The sequence below is a fragment of the Dipodomys merriami genome, unplaced genomic scaffold (genome assembly GCF_024711535.1).
Source record: "Dipodomys merriami isolate MVZ:Mamm:240054 unplaced genomic scaffold, mDipMer1.0.p SCAF_59, whole genome shotgun sequence".
Classification (NCBI taxonomy): domain Eukaryota; kingdom Metazoa; phylum Chordata; class Mammalia; order Rodentia; family Heteromyidae; genus Dipodomys; species Dipodomys merriami.
Genome location: NW_027206168.1, coordinates 6,965,639 through 6,984,374, shown reverse-complemented (window position 1 = coordinate 6,984,374; position 18,736 = coordinate 6,965,639). Strand labels below are relative to the sequence as shown.

General features: G+C 46.0%; 1 protein-coding gene across 1 annotated transcript in view; it reads right to left on the bottom strand.

Moving 5' to 3' along the window:
- Nucleotides 1–757: 757 nt before the first annotated feature.
- The window catches only part of Zzef1 (zinc finger ZZ-type and EF-hand domain containing 1), a 155,668-nt gene continuing 137,689 nt past the window's right edge, over nt 758–18,736 (bottom strand). Inside the window, exons 45-55 of the mRNA XM_070001745.1 lie at nt 17,887–18,078; nt 16,281–16,381; nt 15,588–15,723; nt 15,137–15,496; nt 13,575–13,718; nt 11,480–11,648; nt 10,472–10,570; nt 9,863–10,028; nt 6,378–6,531; nt 5,713–5,784; nt 758–3,382 (exon numbers count right to left, since the gene is read on the bottom strand). Of these exons, the coding sequence (XP_069857846.1) occupies nt 3,302–3,382; nt 5,713–5,784; nt 6,378–6,531; nt 9,863–10,028; nt 10,472–10,570; nt 11,480–11,648; nt 13,575–13,718; nt 15,137–15,496; nt 15,588–15,723; nt 16,281–16,381; nt 17,887–18,078 (1,674 nt within the window). The 3' untranslated portion in view covers nt 758–3,301. The remainder of the gene's footprint in view (nt 3,383–5,712; nt 5,785–6,377; nt 6,532–9,862; nt 10,029–10,471; nt 10,571–11,479; nt 11,649–13,574; nt 13,719–15,136; nt 15,497–15,587; nt 15,724–16,280; nt 16,382–17,886; nt 18,079–18,736) is intronic.

Sequence of the window (18,736 nt, the reverse complement as noted above, 5' to 3'; positions counted from 1 at the left end):
CTGGGTTGCAGTCTTCCTTCTACTTCCCATTGGCTTTGGAAATGACAGACACACAGCCACTGCATTTCCTCTGTAGCTTCGATAACAGGAATATTTCACCATGGCCAGCCACTGAGGTTCAGTGAGATTGGCCTCAGCAATGGTAGGGGAGATGGCTGTACCCCAGAAGATTTTGGGGGCTTTTGAGAGGACATGGGACAAATGAGTCTCAAATGCTAGTTAGACTCCTCTTTTGTCTCTAACTTCCAAGGTAATCAGTCCTTGGCTGCAGGTAAGAATCTGAGGGGCAGAGGTAAATCAGAGACATAAGAGAAGAAGCCTTGAGACTGAAGGCTGGCAACGGGTTCCCCTACAGTCACAGCAACGTCCAGAAGCTGGCAAGAGGGAAACAACATGAGACAACGTGAGAAGAGGAGCAGGTCCAACTATGAGGCCCTGGTCTCCTTGCTCTCCGCCAGCTGCAGTGGGACTGAAGGGTCTGGCTGGAGAAGGGGGCAGGCACTCAGGCACCATCTATATGTGCAAGCCTCAGGAACACTGTGCAGAGAGCCTGGGCTGCACCAGGGCCTGGCCTGGTTGAGGAAGGGTGCGGGGAGAGGACTTCAAGGACAATTCAGAAACACAACATGGGGGAAAAGTGACTTTGTGACTCCCATCAACCTGTGGCCCGGGAACTCTACACATGATATGGGCAGGGCTGGGCAGAAACTCCAAGTATAATCTTCACATGAAAAAGGGAAGGAGGAAGAGCAAAAAGTCCACATACAGGTATATATTTTTATATAGAATTTATACAATATATTTCTCTTCATTTGCATATTTTATCCACAACATCCTTTTTACAGGCTGAACTCTCTCAGCTCATATAATCAAAATTTTTTCTTTCAACCAAATAAGAAAAATTCAAAATCGTAAACCCGTAAGAAAACAAATTAAAAAGAATGATGAAAATAAGTCACTCCTCTCATTAGGAACAGTGTCTGTACAATGCATATGATTGGAAACAGAATTTCTTTATAGGTTAGGCACATGTTTCCATGACATAGTATTCCTGCCAGTTCTGTCTCATTCTAGGCAGTCTTGTCTAAGGGTCAAGGGGATCCAGCTGCCCAGGGATGGGTCCCGACTCAGCAGCACCTCCCAGTGGCCAGGGGCAGAGGCAGCAGTGGGCTGGGAGGCCAGGTAAGGAAGAGCCCTGCCAGACAGCAGCAGAGTGGCACATAAAAGGAAAAACTCAGGTTTGTTCTATGCAGACTGAAGCAGAGACCAAATTGGATGGGCAGTGAACTGAGAGAAACTAGGAAATCCGTGTCTATTTACATTTGCTCCTTCTGATGGGAGGGTGGAGGGGTGGAGGGCCACATTCTCCTCATCAGTCTTTCAGCTGCTGTTTGTCAGTCAATGAGCCTCGGCCCACAGTGTTTACTGTTGGTTTTGTGCCAGTCCTGGGGCTTGAACTCAGGGTCTGGACACTGTCCCTGAGCTTTGGTACTCAAGGCTAACACTTTACCACATGAGCCATGCTCAACTTTTGGCTTTTTGTAGTTAATTGGAGATGAGTCTTATGGACTTTCCTGCTGGCTTTGAACTGCAATCCTCAGATCTCAGCCTCCTGAGTAGCTAGTACAGGCGTGAGCCATGGGTGCCTGGGTCACAGTGGGGTTTTTTACCCAAGCACTGAGATTCAATCTGACCCCTGTCTTGGGATTCTGAACCTTCTCTGAGGTGTAGGCAGCTTGCAAAGCAAGGGCAGGCTGGGAAAGGGCCAGGTGTGGGAAAGGGGCTTCCCCTTGGCTAGTAACCTATCAACTCCCCTTGACATTAGGGCAGTCGGTAGTGTGCCACCATCCCATTTCTTGTTGTCTCTTTGCATCCCACCCCCTCCCACTCTGTGGCCATTTCCCCACACCTAGAGCTTCAGCTGAGAACTTAACTCTAGGGCTGTGCAAGTAACCTCCTGAGCCAGAAGGCACGACATCCTTGCAGAAAGGTGCTCCAAGACTTGCAGACTCAGGCTCTGCCTATCTAGACTCCCCTGCAGTCCCCTGAACCTCTTCAGAGACCAAGGGGCATACTAGAGCTTTCCTTGGGTTTAGTCCTATGAGGTGCCTCTAGCCCAGGGCCCTGCTCTTAAAAAGCAGCTACTTCAGGCATCTTTGTTCTCATGAGTTCCCACTGAGCTGGCCGTGGCCCACATGACAACCCTGTCTCACATGCTAACACATGGCTCTAGAAAGTGGATGATCATCAGCACAGGATGAGGCTAAAGTCACACAGAAAAAATATGAAACAGCATCCACTAGAACTCATATCATTATTGCTAGAAGATGACAGTCAGGTCTACCTAGGGTGATGGGTGGGAAGGACCACCCTTTAAGTAGAAATAAAGCCAGGTAGGTTTTTATTCTTAAAGTGAAATCTTTTTGGAGAGCCTGATATTGCAGGTGCTGATGCTGCAAAGTTCTTCCAGCTCCACTGCTTTCACTCATCAGCTTGTCCCTGGCATTCCCTGGAGGCCCACTCAGAGAGTGTGCTTCTCTTCTAAAAGCAGGAGGTGGAAACCAACACATGTTAAAACAACTGAAAGAAATCACTACTGTTCCGGGAGCACAGTGTGGGTGGGCGTGCAGGGTGGCCCGCTGGCTGTGCCCAGCGGGCAACTTGCTCTCATGAGGCATTCTCCAGGATGGCTGGGCACTCAGGGAGCTAGCTGGTATGTGTCCCATTCTGAATGCAGAGGGGCTGGTGCTGGCCAGGAGGGGCTGCACTGGCTGTGGTTTGGTTTGGATTTCCTAATCTCACAAATTTAAAGCAAAGGTATAGTCTCTCCCGCCCCCCAGCCAGCCCACTGTGGCTGTGCCTCTCATTGCCAGAGTGGCTTCTGGCAGGTGGTGCCTTCCTCCACACTATCCACTGACAGAAAGTACAGGCATCTCCAGCTTAGAGGAGACAGAACCTTCCAGCAAGGCTGCTTCCAGGTCTTCTGCACTGTTGCTCCATAGGGGCGACCCTGGAGGAGGCTGGTCTCTGAGCAAGTTTTCCAAATGCCTCCTGCAGGTCCTTTCTGAGTCATTCTGCACTTTGCTTTTTCTCATGTGTGACAATCCATACATGATAAGCCTGTGCACGAGTTCTTAGAGACACAGTGCTTGGCATAGGATGAGAACAGGAGTGAGCTCAAATAGAGCTGGGCACTGAAGCCGCAGGAATTTTTTTCTCAGTGAGGCTGGAGGTTGGAGGTCTAGCTTTGAACCCCTGTGGACAGATTATCAAGTCCATGAACATCACAGCCACAGTGAGGTTAACACTCGACATTCCAGAGGTGGGTGGCCTTGTTTGGGTAGTTGATGGCCAGGCTGATGGCAGCAACATTCTGCAGAGCCTGTGGAAGAGAACAGCCAGCATCAGGCGCTATTCACTCACTCAAACACCAGTGAACAAGACCCTCTGCTGAGCACTGAGGGAGCAGGGACGGAGCTCTGAAGGACGCTACATGCAGACCCTCACCTGGAGAACTACAGAACAGAGATGAGAGATGCCAGCTAGCTAAACCATAGGAAAACCTCAGAGGTGAGGTATAAATCATCAGTGCCCACAGCAGTGTCATGCTGGGAAATAGGGAACACTATCTGCTGGGGGCTCTGGGAAAGTTTTTTAGGTGCAGAGGGGAAGATTATAGCACAAACAGGAGACGGAAGTAGTGGTAGGAAAGTAGGGACCTTGGAAGGCAGGCTGAGTAGAGGGAGTGGGAGAAAGGAGGACACCAGGTAGAGGAATGTTGGGGAATGATACAGATAGACTGAAGGAGTTAGTAGAAAGGGAAACTGGACCTGGGAACAGGCATGGAGGTCAAGCCCATGGGAAAGCTGCTATGTTGATTCCCAGTGCCAAGAGTTGTCAAACATCAATGAAACCGGGGGAGGTAGCAGCAGTGCTAGCAGGAGGCTGTTAGTGGGGCAGTGAGTGTTCAACCAGTCTATACAGGTCTCAGCTTTCTGCAGGCTCCTCTGTCTTTGCTTGGGGAATCCCACTTCTGAGCTGATGCTCCTAACCCAGGACTGGAGGCCCTGTCTTCCAGGGACACTGTGTACTCAGAACTTTCCACAGACAGAAGCCCTGCTCTGTGGAGATGTCCCAGCTGGATGCCCATGCAAGGCCTCCATGTCCCCATCTGCTGTGGGGCTTAAGTAGACACCACAGTACTCAGAGTCTGTGAACCCAAGATTCACCAAAGGACAATACATCACAGATTTGCGTTTCACTGTACCTGTCTCCCAAGTGCCTGGGGAGCTCTATGGAGCCAGTGTGGTAGCACACGTGAGAGTAGGGGCACACATGAGGATCCAGATACCTTCCACTGAGTCAAACAATAGAAAGCTGACAAAATGGGACTCAGGGCCACTACACTCAGTAGTTTGTTTTGAAAAAAGTTTTTTTTTTTTTTTTTCACAAAACATGTTAAGATGAAATGTGTTGGTCTGGGAAGGTGGCTCAGTGGTAGAGCGCTTGCCTTGCATGCCTGAGGCCTTGGGTTCGATTCCTTAGCACCACATAAGCAAAAAAGAAAAAAAAGCCAGAAGTGGTGCTGTGGCTCAAGTGGTAGAGCGCTAGCCTTGAGCTGAAGAGCTGAGGGACAGTGCCCAGGCCCAGAGTTTAGGACCCCCCCGCCAAAAAAAAAAAGATGAAATGTGTTTACTACACTTTTGAAAATGAATTGATAAATGGTTAAGCTTTTTTAGTTTCTTATTTTAATTTCTGTATTTGAAATCTAGTACTTTCTAATGGTACTTACTGAGGTAGATAATGTACAAGACCAAAAGCTCTCTTAGATCCTTGATAATATAAAAGTGTGACAGGCCCTGAGACCAAACAGCTGTCAGAAAAGGAGTTTTCCAACCAAGCAGTAACATCCAAAAATATCTGAAGTGTAACTCTATGGAAACTTTAGAGATCAGCCAAACTAAATTTAAGACACTGGTTGTTTTGGTTTTAAAGACACAAATTCTTGCGTCTTCTGACCCTACAATTTAATATGAGTGACCGTGTTATAAATGGAGCTCGCCGGCTCTCTGAGCACCAGAAGGAAGTGAGTGAATTGAAACTGGGCTCTGTAATCTCTGAGAGGGTCTGTATTCATCAAGCAACACACACTATCCTGGCAACAGCAAGATGCTGCTGCCTGTGAAGTAAGGAGACTGGGTCTAAGCAATATGCCTGGTCCTTCTGGCCATCCTGTTGCCTTGCTGGGTGGAAGGGGCTTTCTACTCAGCTCTTCAGAGGTCTAGAGGTGAGAGAGGCCATTCACTGAATTATAGATGTCATGTTCTTTAGCCTCAGGAGAGCTTTCAGTTTCCCCTAAATGGTTTGAGTTTGAGGTGTATTCCCTATATGGAAAGTTTAAGCTGACCCCTGAGCTACTCCCTTAGATGGAAAGTTCTGCTTTCACCTGAGTATTCCTATATAAGGTCTGCTTTTGCTAGAGCTTGGTCTTTACCCCAAGCATGTGATTTTTGTCTTTAAAAGCTTGGTTCAAGCTCTGTTAGGGGCTGCAGGTCTTTGAGATAGGAGTCTACCTGCAGATGCTGACTCTCCAATAAAGACTTCCAATTCAACCTCTCAAAAATGTGGCTTGTTTCTTGTTGACTGAATTCTCATACAACACCTGCTACAAGATGGCCCAGGTGGCCAGCTCTGCAGATGTGAGTGGGTTACCTGGGCTGCACAGCGAAGAAGGTGGTCATCAGTGGTTAAGGCTAGCAGGTACTCCTGCAGCAAGCCAAGCTCCTGTGGAGAGAACACCAGTTCTATGAGCAAAGGATGCTGGCAGACCTGGGAAAAGGGAACCATCTAAGGGATAAGCAAGACCTGCCTACCTGGCCTTCTTGGCCCCACTCATTCTAGAGCTATAAAAGAGCCTGAGGGCTGACACTGCTCTGTCCAACCACAGGGTAGAAGGGAGGACCACTCTCCTAAGGCTAGTCTGCTCTGGTTTGACTGAGGAGGATAAACCGAAAGATCTGTGAAAGGTCTCTTTCATCTTACATGCTCAATGAGTCTATTGTGCTGAGAGGAATACAAAGGAGAAGGAAGAGGAACCATCCATTTGATTTTCCAAAGCTTTCTATGGTCTAGGGCTGGTCCAAGGTGGTTTTCTCCCCACTTTGGCTTTAGGCCTGACAAAATAAGCAAGTTTTGTACTAGCCTGAGGGATTCCCAGGGCTGACAGGAGGGCAAGCTTGTAGACCTAGCTTGTCCAGACACCAGGGCTCTAGACTAAGCTATGACCCAAGTCCTGTGCTGGACAGCAAGGGCAAAAGCACATGGTGGCACCATCCTCCCCACCCAAACTTGGAGTGAGAGATGGATAGTGACTTCACCTGGGCACGGTTCTCGGTGACAAAAAAAAGCTCAGTGAGGGCCCGATGCAGGGGGAGCAGGATGCCAGGCTGTGTCACGTCCTCAAACAGGCTGTACTCCATGTGGGTAAACAGCAACCACAGCGGCTTCAACAGTGCCAGGTCACAAAGGTCACTGTGGGAGGAGTCCAGGATAGGTCAGCTTACTAAGGACTGGGGTAGCCATCAAAGCTGCTCACATCCTCCCTGTCCAGAATAGCCATCATAAAACAGCCCCCAAGACTATTCACACCTGTAATCCTAGCTACTCAGGAGGTTGATTTCTGAGGATTGTCATTCAAAGCCAGCCTAGGCAAGAAAGTTCATGAGATTATCTCCAATCAATTAAGAACCAATAAAACTAGAAGTGAGGCTGTGGCTCAAGTGGTAGAGCACTAGTCTTGAACAAAGAAAGCTTAGGGATAGATAATACTCAGACCCTGAGTTCAAGCCCAGGACCAACACACACACTCTCTCTCTCTCTCCTCCCCCCCTTCCCCCCCTCCTACAGCAAGGAGAGAGTAGAGCCTAAACTTCAAAGCTAACTCTTAAGGAACCTAAAGGACCTGAAGTATGTTCATAGAAATTACTGTTTACTTTTATTTTTTTATTTATTTTTATTTTTATTTTTTTTTTGGTCCAGTCATGGGGCCTGAACTCTGGGCATGGGCGCTGTCCCTCAGCTCTTCAGCTCAAGGCTAGCACTCTACCACTTGAGCCACAGCGCCACTTCCGGCTTTTTTCTTTTTTGCTTATGTGGTGCTGAGGAATCGAACCCAGGGCCTCGAGCATGCAAGGCAAGCACTCTACCACTGAGCCACCTTCCCAGCCCCTACTGTTTACTTTTAAAAATGGTTCTTATGGGAGCTGGGAAGGTGGCTTAATGATAGAGTTCCTCTCCCTGCCCTGTTTCCAGCTAGGGGCTGACTTTTATAGCCATCACATTCTCTTCCTGACTGGAATAATCCTTTCTTTTACTTCTTTAGTTTGTGCTGGACCTGGGGCTTGAAGCTGTCCCTGAGCTTTTTTGCTCAAAGCTAACCTTCTATCATTAGAACCAGCTCCACTTTTGGCTTTTTGGTAGTTAATTGGAGATAAGTTTCATGGACTTTCCTGCCCCAGCTGACTTTGAACTATGGTCTTCAGATCTCAGCCTCCTGAGTAGCTAGGATTACAGACAGGAGCCATTGTGACTGGCTAAGCCCTTTACTTACTTACTTATATATTTATTTTTGTTGGTCAAAAGGCCTGAACTCTGTCCCTCAGCTCTTCAGCTCAAGGCTAGCACTCTACTACTTGAGCAGTTGCCACTTCCGACTCTTTCTGCTTATGTGGTGCTGAGGAATTGAACCCAGGGCCTCATCCATGCAAGGCAAGCACTCTACCACTGAGCCACCTTCCCAGCCCTAAGCCCTTTATTTTTAAGAGCAATTCCATATTATATGAGATTACTTTTTAAATTTTTTTTTAATTTTTAGCAAAGATGGATTTTAGTATAACAGTAGGGAGAAATGGAAAAAGAGAAACAGTTCCTTGTCCCATGTAGGAAATATGGGTTAAAGATTCCAACTTAAAACTAGGGCTTTATGTTTGATAGGCAGGTACTTTACTGCTTCAGCCATACCTTCAGCCCAAGAAGGTAACTTTTTATTTTGTCCATCCTACTTTGATTACCATTCTGTGTATATGCCTTAAAAATTCAGGAAAGAGCCACGAACTGTGGCTTATACCTATATTCCTAACTACTTAGGAGCTGAGATCTGAAGACTGAACTATACATGAAGACCCTACCTCAAAACAAAACAAGATGGTCTCCAAGGTGAACAAGTAAGCTGAAAGATTTATATAATTAGATGATTACATATATAAATCTATAATAAACTACAGTCTTTTCTGTTTGTGCTAGTAGTAGGGCCTCACTGCTCTTGCTTAGAGCTGGCACTCTACCACTTGAGTTACACCTTCATCTCTGGCATGCATCAGGAACTTTTTTTATTTTTTCTGGTTCTGGAGCTTGAACTCAGGGCCTGGGCACTGTCCTTGAGTCTCTCTGTGCTAAAGGCTAGCACTCTACTACTTGAGCCACAGCGCTACTTCTGGCTTTTCCTTTTTATGTGGTACTGAGGAATTGAAGCCAGGGATTCATGTGTTAAGCAAGCACTTTTTTTGGTCAGTCATGGGGCCTGAACTCTGGGCCTGGGTGCTATCTCTAAGCTCTTCAGTTCAAGGGGAGCACTCTACCACTTGAGCCACAGCGCCACTTCTGATTATAGAAGCAGTCTGGAAAGAGGGCTTCCATTGCTCATTTTTTCTTTCTTTCTTTTGTTTGTTTTTTTTAGTTGTGGGCCTTGAATTCTGGGCTTGGGCACTGTCCCTGAGCTATTCAGCTCAAGACGAATGCTTTACCACTTGTGCCACTTCCTAGACAAGCATTCTACCGCTAAGCCACATTCCCAGTCCCTATCACTAACTTTTCTACCTGGTCTGGCTTAGAACTGTAATCCTCAGATCTCAGCCTCCTGAGTAGCTAGGACTATAGGCGTGAGCCACCAGTGCCTGGCTAAAACTAAAATCTTTTTTTTTTTTTTTTTTTGGTCCAGTCGTGGGGCCTGAACTCTGGGCCTGGGTGCTGTCCCTGAGCTCTTCAGCTCAAGGCTAGCGCTCTACCACTTGAGCCACAGCGCCACTTCCAGCTTTTTTCTTATGTGGTGCTGAGGAATCGAACCCAGGGCCTCAGGCATGCAAGGCAAGCGCTCTACCACTGAGCCACCTTCACAGCCCTAAAACTAAAATCTTTAAGGCAGTATGATGTTGCACAAGGATCACCAAAAGACCAAAGGAAGAAAAGGAACCAAGACAGACTCATATACACATATGGAGAGCTGTTATGAGAGTGGTGAGGGAAACAGTGGAGATCCAAAGGGAAAACTAACTGGTCCTTCACTTCATAAGATACACTAAATTCATCCTGGGTAGATTATAGAATTAAGTGTAAAAGGAAAAACAATTAAATTTCTTAAAGCTAACATAGGAGATATCTTCATAACTTTCAAAATTGTTTAAACAGGATACAAAAACATTAACATAAAGAAAATGATGAACTGGAAAACATTAAAATTACAGCTGTTCCTGGGTGCTGGTGGCTCATCCCTGTAATCCTAGCTACTAAGGCGGCTGAGATCTGAGGATCTTGATTTAAAACCAGCCCAGGCAGGAGAATCTGTGAGAATCTTAATCTCCAATTAACCACTAGAGAACTGGAACTAGAGCTGTGGCTCAAAGTGGTAAGGCACTAGCCTTGAGCAAAAGAGCTCAGAGACAGTGCCCAGGCTGAGTTTAAGCCTCACAACCAACAAAAACAAAATTAACTGTCTTCTCATCTGACATCATAAACTGTGAACTGGGTGGAAAAAGACCACTGCTACCACCTACCTGATGTGGGACTCAAGACACAGGACACAACCTACCTGTGTGTGCAGCATCGCACAATCCTCAGCAGTAAATGGATGGCCTTTAGTCTCTGATGACCAGTCTGGCGGCAGGCTACGCCCACCAGCCATTCCCAAATTTTGGCCAATGGGAGGTGAGGTACAACCCTTTCTTCTGATAACATCTGCTTCAAAATCTCGAATCCTAGCCAACCCACCCACAAAAGACAGATATTTTAAAAACAGGTCTAACAATTGTGCTTATCGAGAATTATACATTTTTAATTGTTCAAATTTTAGCAAGTAGGATAAAATAATTGTGATCATTTAAATTCTGGCTGAAACTAAGCCTCTTGTAAAAATAACACAGGAAAAACATTCTCATTTTTCTATTTTTGAAAAATACCGCAGCAAATTTTAAGAGAAACATGCAACCCTTTTCAGATCATGATGGATGGCTCTTTTATCTGACCATTCAAGTTTACAATTAGCCAACCATAATTCAGACTAAGGTGAGGGGTTTGTGAGACACATGTGGGAAGCTTTAGAGAAAATGCTTGATTTTCACCAAGATGAGTGACACAATGGCATCTATAGCACAGTGCTTCATTGGGCAAATTGTGTAAACAGAAAGGGCAGAGTACACACCTGTTTGGAACCGTCCTAGGTGTCCGGCTGTTACAGTGAATTTGTAGCCCCACTCAGTGTTGCTCATGTCAGAGGTAAATCGGTAATACAGAGTATCTCCTGGGTCATGAAGAAGTAGAGAAAATTCAGGACACAGGGGCAACAGGGGAAAGCAACTGAGGTGTTTCTGATGAAACTGCTTAAGCTCATTAAAAAAATCCTCCATAAGGGCTGGGAATGTACTTTAGTAATAGAGTACTTGCCTAGCATGCATGAAGCCCTAGGTTTGATTCCTTAGTACCACATACACAGAAAAAGCTGGACATGGCACTGTGGCTCAAGTGGTAGAGAGCTAGCTTTGAGCAAAGCAGCTCAGGGACAGTGTCCAGGCCCTGAGTTCCAGCCCCAGGACGGGCCAAAAAAAAAAAAAAAAAAATTCTCCATAGCTAGGCACTGGTGGCTCAAGCCTGTAATCCTAGCTACTCAAGAGGCTGAGATCCAAAGATTGTGGTTCAAAGCCAGCCCTGTCAGAAAAGTCCCTGTTAGATTCTTTTTAAGTATTATTTAGTTATTTATTGTCAGTCATGGGGCCTGAACTCTGGGCCTGGGCCCTGTCCCTAAGCTCTTCAGCTCAGCTCAAGGCCAGCACTCTACCTCTGGAGCCTCAGCGCCACTTCCAGCTTTTTTCTTTTTGCTTATGTGGTGCTAAGGAATTGAACCCAGGGCCTCATGCATGCAAGGCAAGCACTCTACCACTGAGCCACCTTCCCAGCTACCTGCCCCCCCCCCCCCCCCCCCCCCCGCGTTAGATTCTTATCTCCAGTTTACCACTTAAAAACTGGAGGAGGTGCTTTGGCTCAAAATTGTAGAGCACTAGCCTTGAGCACAAAGAGGCTAAAAGATAGCATGCAGGCTCTGAGTTCAAGCTCCATAAGCAACAAAACAAAAAACCTTCCAATAATTTCCTTCTCAATATGCTCACACATTCCATATGAACAGGCTACATAATCAAGTATTTGTTTTTATTACCTGGAAGCTCAAAATCTTTCCACTTCTGTTGAGACCCACTGAAGTTGTGTCGATCCTGCTGGAAGTCACTACTGCTAGACATAGCTAACTCATCACAGCCTTCCTCAGTGTTACACTGAGAGTCAAATTTGATTGAGAGGTAGATGGCACCAGGAATGTGGACTTTATCCTAAGAGGAGTGAGAGAAAACACTTTCATCAGGCTGGTGCTGTAGTCAGTGATATGAAGATGAGTGTCTCTCTCCGCAGGCTCATTTCTAGCTGGGTGATGTAACACATTCAGGCTGCAAGATGGCACAGGGTTGGGCACAATGGGGCAAGCAGAGAAAGGTCCTAGTATTGATGGTATAGTTTTTTTTTTTTTTTTGTGAAGAATGAAGAGGACAGAAGAAAGGGCCCATGAGTACACAGACTTGTGTTTCAGGAAGGAAGTTGCACTGCAGAGGTCTGGTGTGCTGAAAGAATGGCAAGAGGTGTGCTGTGTTTAGGGTGATTGGTAGCGACAGACAACCAAGGCTTTATGCATGAAAATGAGGTATTTGGTTGGGTGCTGGTGGCTTATGCCTGTAATCCTAGCTACTCAGAAGGTTCAGTTCTGAGGATCATAGTTCAAAGCCAGTCCAGCCAGGAAAAGTCTGTCAGACCCATCCCAATTAACCACCAAAAAGCCAGAAGTGGAACTATGGCTCAAGTAGCAGAACACTAAAAATACCCCCAAAAAACAAAAAAAGGAAACAAGGACAGCACCCAGACTCTCAGTTCAATTCCCAGGACTGGCATAAAACAAAACAAAAAAAAAAAAAAAAAAAAGCAAAAAAATCCCCAGCAAGGTAGAGGATACTATGTACTATGTTCATGTACTGAGGTAGGGTACTGACAGTTGCTGAAGATTCAGGCCAGTCTAGGCCAGGTAAGTCAAGAGAGAGGAGCAATAGAAACCAGAAAAAAAAGAGAAGGCAGCAGGAAACACAACATGGTCATTTTTGGGGTAGAACCTGGCAGGTGATGAGAGTCTTGGTGGTACTAGGGGAGAGGAAGACAGAGCACAGGAACAGGGGAAGAGAAGAAACTTAGAAGGAAGAGGGGAAGGAGGACTACCCATCTGTAAACAACATTTCAGTTGACTGACAACCAGCTTCTGAACAGGCGTCTGTCCCCCACTACAGGGCAGGGTGCTGGTCTTGCCAGCTTTAGCATTTATTTCTTTACTTTTTGGTACTGGTGCTGGGACTTGCACTGTAGGACTGGGCACTATCCCAGAACTTTGGTGCTCAAGGCTAGCACTCTACCACTTGAGCCACAGCTCCACTAGTTTGTTTGGTAGTTAATTGGAGATTAGCATCTCACAGACTTTCCTGCCTGGACTTTTTTTTTTTTTTTTTTGGGTCTGGTCGTGGGGCCTGAACTCTGGCCATGGGCGCTGTCCCTCAGCTCTTCAGCTCAAGGCTAGCGCTCTACCACTTGAGCCACAGCGCTACTTCTGGCTTTTTTTTTGCTTATGTGGTACTGAGGAATCGAACCCAGGGCCTCATGCATGCAAGGCAAGTGCCTTCTCAGCCCCCTGGACTCGTTTTGAACCAAGATCCTTAGACCTCAATCTCCTGAGCAGTTAGGATTTATAGGCGTGAACCATGGCAGCTGGCTAGCTTCAGCATTTCTAAAGGGTTAAGGCAAGTCACATAGCATCAAGTTGATTTGATGAGAGGTAACTGAGGTTGCCTATCCAACTCACCCAAACTCCTCCCTCTCCATCAGATACAAGTTTAAGGATAGACAACATGAGAATTTTTAGTTTTAGGTAATTAAAAGGGAGATGGGTGGCCAAGTCATCAGAAGATAATACACAAGGATGAACCTAGATCCACAGGCAGACTCACTGCTGGAAGAGGCCAAGGATTCACTCTTAGCAACTTACTGTAAGAAAAGTCAACTCTGGAGCCAGTGGCCCATTTTTTTCTTATTATAACACTGAAGGTAAAGAGAAGGGGAGACTTGGTTATACAGGATCCCTGGCTTCTGGGAGGTGACTGCCACCTAGTGGAAGGAAATGCATTCTTGGTCAGGGCTAATGGGAGAAGAGCTGCTAAGGGCCATACCTCAAAGCTGGTGTTGTTATTATATGGGTGTTTGGATTCCCTCACTTGCACCTCCATTCCGGGCTCCTCCATGAACTGGCAGGCAGCCAGAGCCATGGTCCCCAGCATGTTCTCTCGGCAGCCCTGGAGAACCTTCTGCAGAATCTGGCAGGATACAAGGGGATAAAGGCAGGGCTTGTCAGTGGTCTCAGGAGGAAAGAGGCAGGGTCTACCTCCATCCAAGGCCTACCAGGTGCTGGCATTATCCTAGAACAAACCTCTGCAACCTGTGCATACCAACCCTAACCCCGTCAACCACATCTGGTTTAACGAGGCCCCTACTCTAAGTCAGGACACTGTAGTGTTTTCAGAAGAATACCATTTCTAATAATAAAAGAAAACAAACAAAAAAATAAGCACACATACACACCACTACCACCTCCATAGAATGATGCTGCAAGAATCCATTGGAGATGGGCCTGGCCCATAAAAAGCTTACAGCTGAGCAGATGGAGGGCCATACAGGTAAATATCACAACACATTATGATACATGACCAAGGTGAAAAGCAAGAGTCGGGGATAGGCACATCCAACACTGGAGCTAGCAGAGGCACAATGGCGCCATTTATCTCTTCTAGAGGCAAATATGGCTGGAGAACACTGACCATAGGACTGTGATGTGTCAAAGGACCTGGGCCACATGGACATGGGTGGTGTTCTCAGACACACCGCTTCCTACAACAGTGCACTTGTGCATGGTGGGGCAAGAGGATAAAGAAGGCACCAAAAGATGTCTGCATTTGGAATCTGGAAAGATCATGACAAAATTTTTCGGGCCAACAGGAAAAAGTGCCCAGGGCTGCTGAGTTGTAGGCTAGAATGTTTTTTGTTGCACTAGACTTCTGCTTCCAGGCAATAGGAGAAGGCAGGCCTGTTGCCCAGCATTGTTGAAGGCCTGGTTTAAAAAGAAAACAGAAAATGACTTCCAACTTAAAACTAGAAAATCAGATTTTAGAGAGTGGGCACAGACCCTAATGAAATTCCCTATGCCACTGATATGCCAATACTTTGTATATAGGCCTCCCTGGCTTGATTTCTACTTACAACACTCAGGTCATGATACAGCCCAGGTGCAAATGAGGGAAGAACATTTGATCTGGATAGACATTCTAGAAACAATGCTCTAAAACAGAAGTTAAAAACCTGAGAGCTTTTTATATTATGGGGACAGGATGCCAGGGATTTTTAATTAATGCTGTCCCTTGAACTTTGCATCCAGGGCTATGAGAAGAGCTAGAGAGCTTTAAGGCTGCTATCGGTGTGAAACAGTGAAGGTAGAAGGCAAAGGCAGGTTTCATGGGCCACAGTGGTAAATGTTCCTTGAGCAGTAGTTGTGCATGGTTGTGAGCTCAGTTCCAGGCCAATCTGTGTAAGAAGCAACCCCCACCCTAGTCATAGTCACACCACCAGGGGGCCATATAGCCAGAAGCCTGCCCAAACATCCCAGCGGCCACACAGAAGAAGAAAGAATGGATAGAGGAGGAAGCTGAAGGTGAATGCAGAGCTTGGTTTGCTTATCTACCTTCTCCCACTGGTGCTTTTCTTCCAGCTGCATGAACATATCCAAAATGTAAGTCATATGGGCAGGGCCACTTAGTTCCAGGATATCCTCGCTCACCGGCACATTCCTGGGCCACTCAGCAAGAAGGGAGGCCAACACATGGCGAGCATACAGGACAGCTGTGGCCTCATTCACACGAAAGAGGTAGTCGCGGACAGCCCTCTTACTCTTGCAGTTCAACTCTTTGTGGAGGAGGGCAGCACTCTTGCTCCGGCGCTGCTTGGCATAGCTCTGCTGAAGCTCACTCTCTGTGCTGGAGATCAGCTTCTGGGTCACAGGATTCAATTCAGCAGTGGCATGATCACAGCATGTGGGCCGGGACTGCAAAGTCAAGACCAGCATTACAGAGGCCCACCTTTCTTGCAATGTGGGAGTGGATGCAGGCACTTTGTTCCCAAGGTGGGTGACATACCAAGCATGGCAAGATGATCATGTCTGTGTCCACAGCTTTGGCGCTCTGCTCTTCCAGTCTCAGACTCTTACTGGGCTGCCACCTTTGTGCCAGAGAGCGGATCCTCTCATCTGTGGTGAGCTCATCTCCATCAAACCTGGAGGGAGGGAGGGAGCACAGTGGTGGGCACACAAAGTGGAACAAGTTTAAGCTGCAGACTTTTCAGAAATGTTAGCAGAGCTGTTTTCCTGTTATTACCCAGTGACACCATCACTCACTGTATTTTGAAAAATAGAACATCCATTGTGGCAAAGGATGTCCAATCTCCCTTTCCCTCTTAGGAGACACCATTGCCTAGCAAGAGACACAGTCCCTAGCATCTTGGTAACTTGACATGTGAGGCAATAGGTTCTGGGTAACAAGAGATGAGGGAGGCGGTGTCCTACTTCCAGAACCTGCCCTCAAGCAAGTGTAGGAACAATGTGGTCTCCCTCCCACCCTTTCTTCCTCTGGCCTGGAACCCACAGGAGACGAGGGTGAGCTATGACTACACAGGTAAGAACACTGCACTTATTATCGGCTAATGGGTCACTCTATGGAGCAGAGCCGTTCGTGCTCTTGTAGACTGTGGCCTGCCTGTGGGCTGCTATGTGAGAGAACAACAGATCCCATCTGCCTTGGTCCATGGTATTTCTGGATCTAAATGTCCCTTACCTCTTCTGAACCTCCAAGAAGAAAGAGTCAGTCTTTTTCATCTGCAGTTCATATATGGCCCGGAGGATGTGCAGAGGGGCATTGAGGGCATCATGAGCCATCTGAAGGCATGGGAGGAAGCAAAGGAGAAACAACTAGAAATGCCTCAACATATTATTTATCATCTGAACTCAAAAGTGACCAAATAGTTTCAAGTTGCCACAGATAGTGCAAGAACATTAGTTAGGTATTCTGAAAAAGCTTATCAAATGAAAAGCATGAAGGCACGAAGTTACTGGTAAAAGCTGTAGTACTACAACTTTAAAGGAGACTATAAAACACTGAAATACCAAAGGAAATTCTGTGCCAACAAAACACAACTGTTGGGCTGGGAAGTTGGCTCAGTGGTACAGTGCTTGCCTTGCATGCAAGAGGCCCTGGATTCAATTCCTCAGCACCACATAAGCAGAAAAAGCCAGAAGTGGTGCTATGGCTCAAGTGGCAGGGCACTAGCCTTGAGCTGAAGAACTCAGGGACAGTTCCCAAGCCCAGAGTTCAGGCCCCACAACTGACAAAAAACAAAAAACAAAACAAAACAAAAAACCAAAAAAACCCACATCTGTACTCCATTAGCTTCTCTGCTGCATTTCATACCCAAGCTTGACAACTGGCACACAAATTTAAACGCTGTCCTTCTGAGTTTTTTGCTTTAGTTATTTTTCAGATATGGTCTTGTATTTTTGCCTGGGACCAGCCTCAGATCCTCAATCTTGGTCTCCCTCACAGCTGGGATTACAGATGTACCCCATCAATCCCAGCTTATTTGTCGAGATGCAGTCTCCATAACTTTTGCCTTGGTTGACATTGAATTGTGATCCTCCTGATCTCTGCCTCCTATAGCTACGATTATAAGTAGGAGTCACTCTTTCAGGCCTTTTTTTTTAATTTTAAAAATGCTACTTGTGCGCTGGGAAGGTGGCTCAGTGGTAGAGCACTTGCCTTGCATGCATGAGGCCCTGGGTTCGATTCCTCAGCACCACATAAGCAAAAAGAAAAAAAGCCGGAAGTGGGGAAGTGGCGCTGTGGCTCAAGTGATAGAGCACTAGCCTTGAGCTGAAGAGCGGAGGGACAGCACCTAGGCCCAGAGTTCAGGCCCCACGACCAGACCCCCCCCCCCAAAAAAAGAAAAAAGCTACTTGTTTTTCTTAATCTATACCCTACTTTTCATGCAGCTAGATCCTTTAAAGTCCAGGCACTGTCCATTTCACATCATTCCAAATGACACTAGCTAATCCAGGAAGGCAAGAGAATATTTCCAAGAAACCAAGGTAAGATTGTTATTTGGGGATTTCTGGAGCCATCTTAAGAAGGTTTTAGTAAACCCTGGAAATTACATGCAGAATTTTATGTGACCATTTAAATGTGTACTGTGTGGGTGTGAGTATTGAAAGCTTTTGGGTATACCACTCGAAAATGTGATGGAGCTTTTCTGTTCTTCTGGATCTATTCTGCACATAAAGACTGCATCTTCAACAAGTGAGTCCTCAGAACATCATACTGAAAGAAGCATTCTGTCACTAAGGTGCAGCATGGCCTTAGCCACTCCTTTGAAGCCTTGCCAACATACCAAGAAACATATTCTGGTGGGCTCATCCAGGCCTTCCAGAGGGTCTAGCTTTTTTTGCTCTGGTTCTCCAGGACTGCTGATTGGCCGGTCCACCTCTTCCTCTTGTTCTCCTCGCTCATCCAGCTCGAGGTCTCTGTGATCAGCCAGAGCATTGATTTCCTTTTTTGAAGAGTACAGCATGATAGACAGAATCTACAGAGGGAGGCAATCAGGCAGGGCAGAGAGGTGAGCATTCAGTGAGTGAATAGAAGATATAGATCTTTAACCATCTAAGAGTAAAAAATATTTTTTGCCTACTTTTAAAGACATCAGAATTCACATAAAGAACATAAAATGAATAGATATAGGAAAATATATTCAATTGTGCTTGTAATAGAAACAATGCTAAAAAACTACAGAGGCTCTGGAATTTATTAACTTTCTGACAATGTAAACTGATTATCATCCTTTTCAAACTCATTCTGGCAAAATTTTGAAGAAGAATATACTAAATAGTTCTATTCCAAGACACGGTCAATGAAGCATTTACATCAAAAGACATCAGTGTACCATTCTGAATCAGATGCAAAAAAATGGTGCATATTTGTATCAGAAGTAAAAATGTTATGATAACTACTGAAAGTGCCTAACATATAATCTTGATTGACTATTTGAATGATATGCTCAATTATGCACTATAAATGTATTACAGAGAAAATTAGAAGGAAATACATAAGATGCCAATAGTTGCTGTGTTTGTAGGTAAAATTTGAGATGTCTTAATTTTCTATTTTTGATATTTTCTGCAATGTGGTTCTATTATTTACATAATAAAAATAAGATGGTCTTTGTGTGTGTGTGTGTGTGTGTG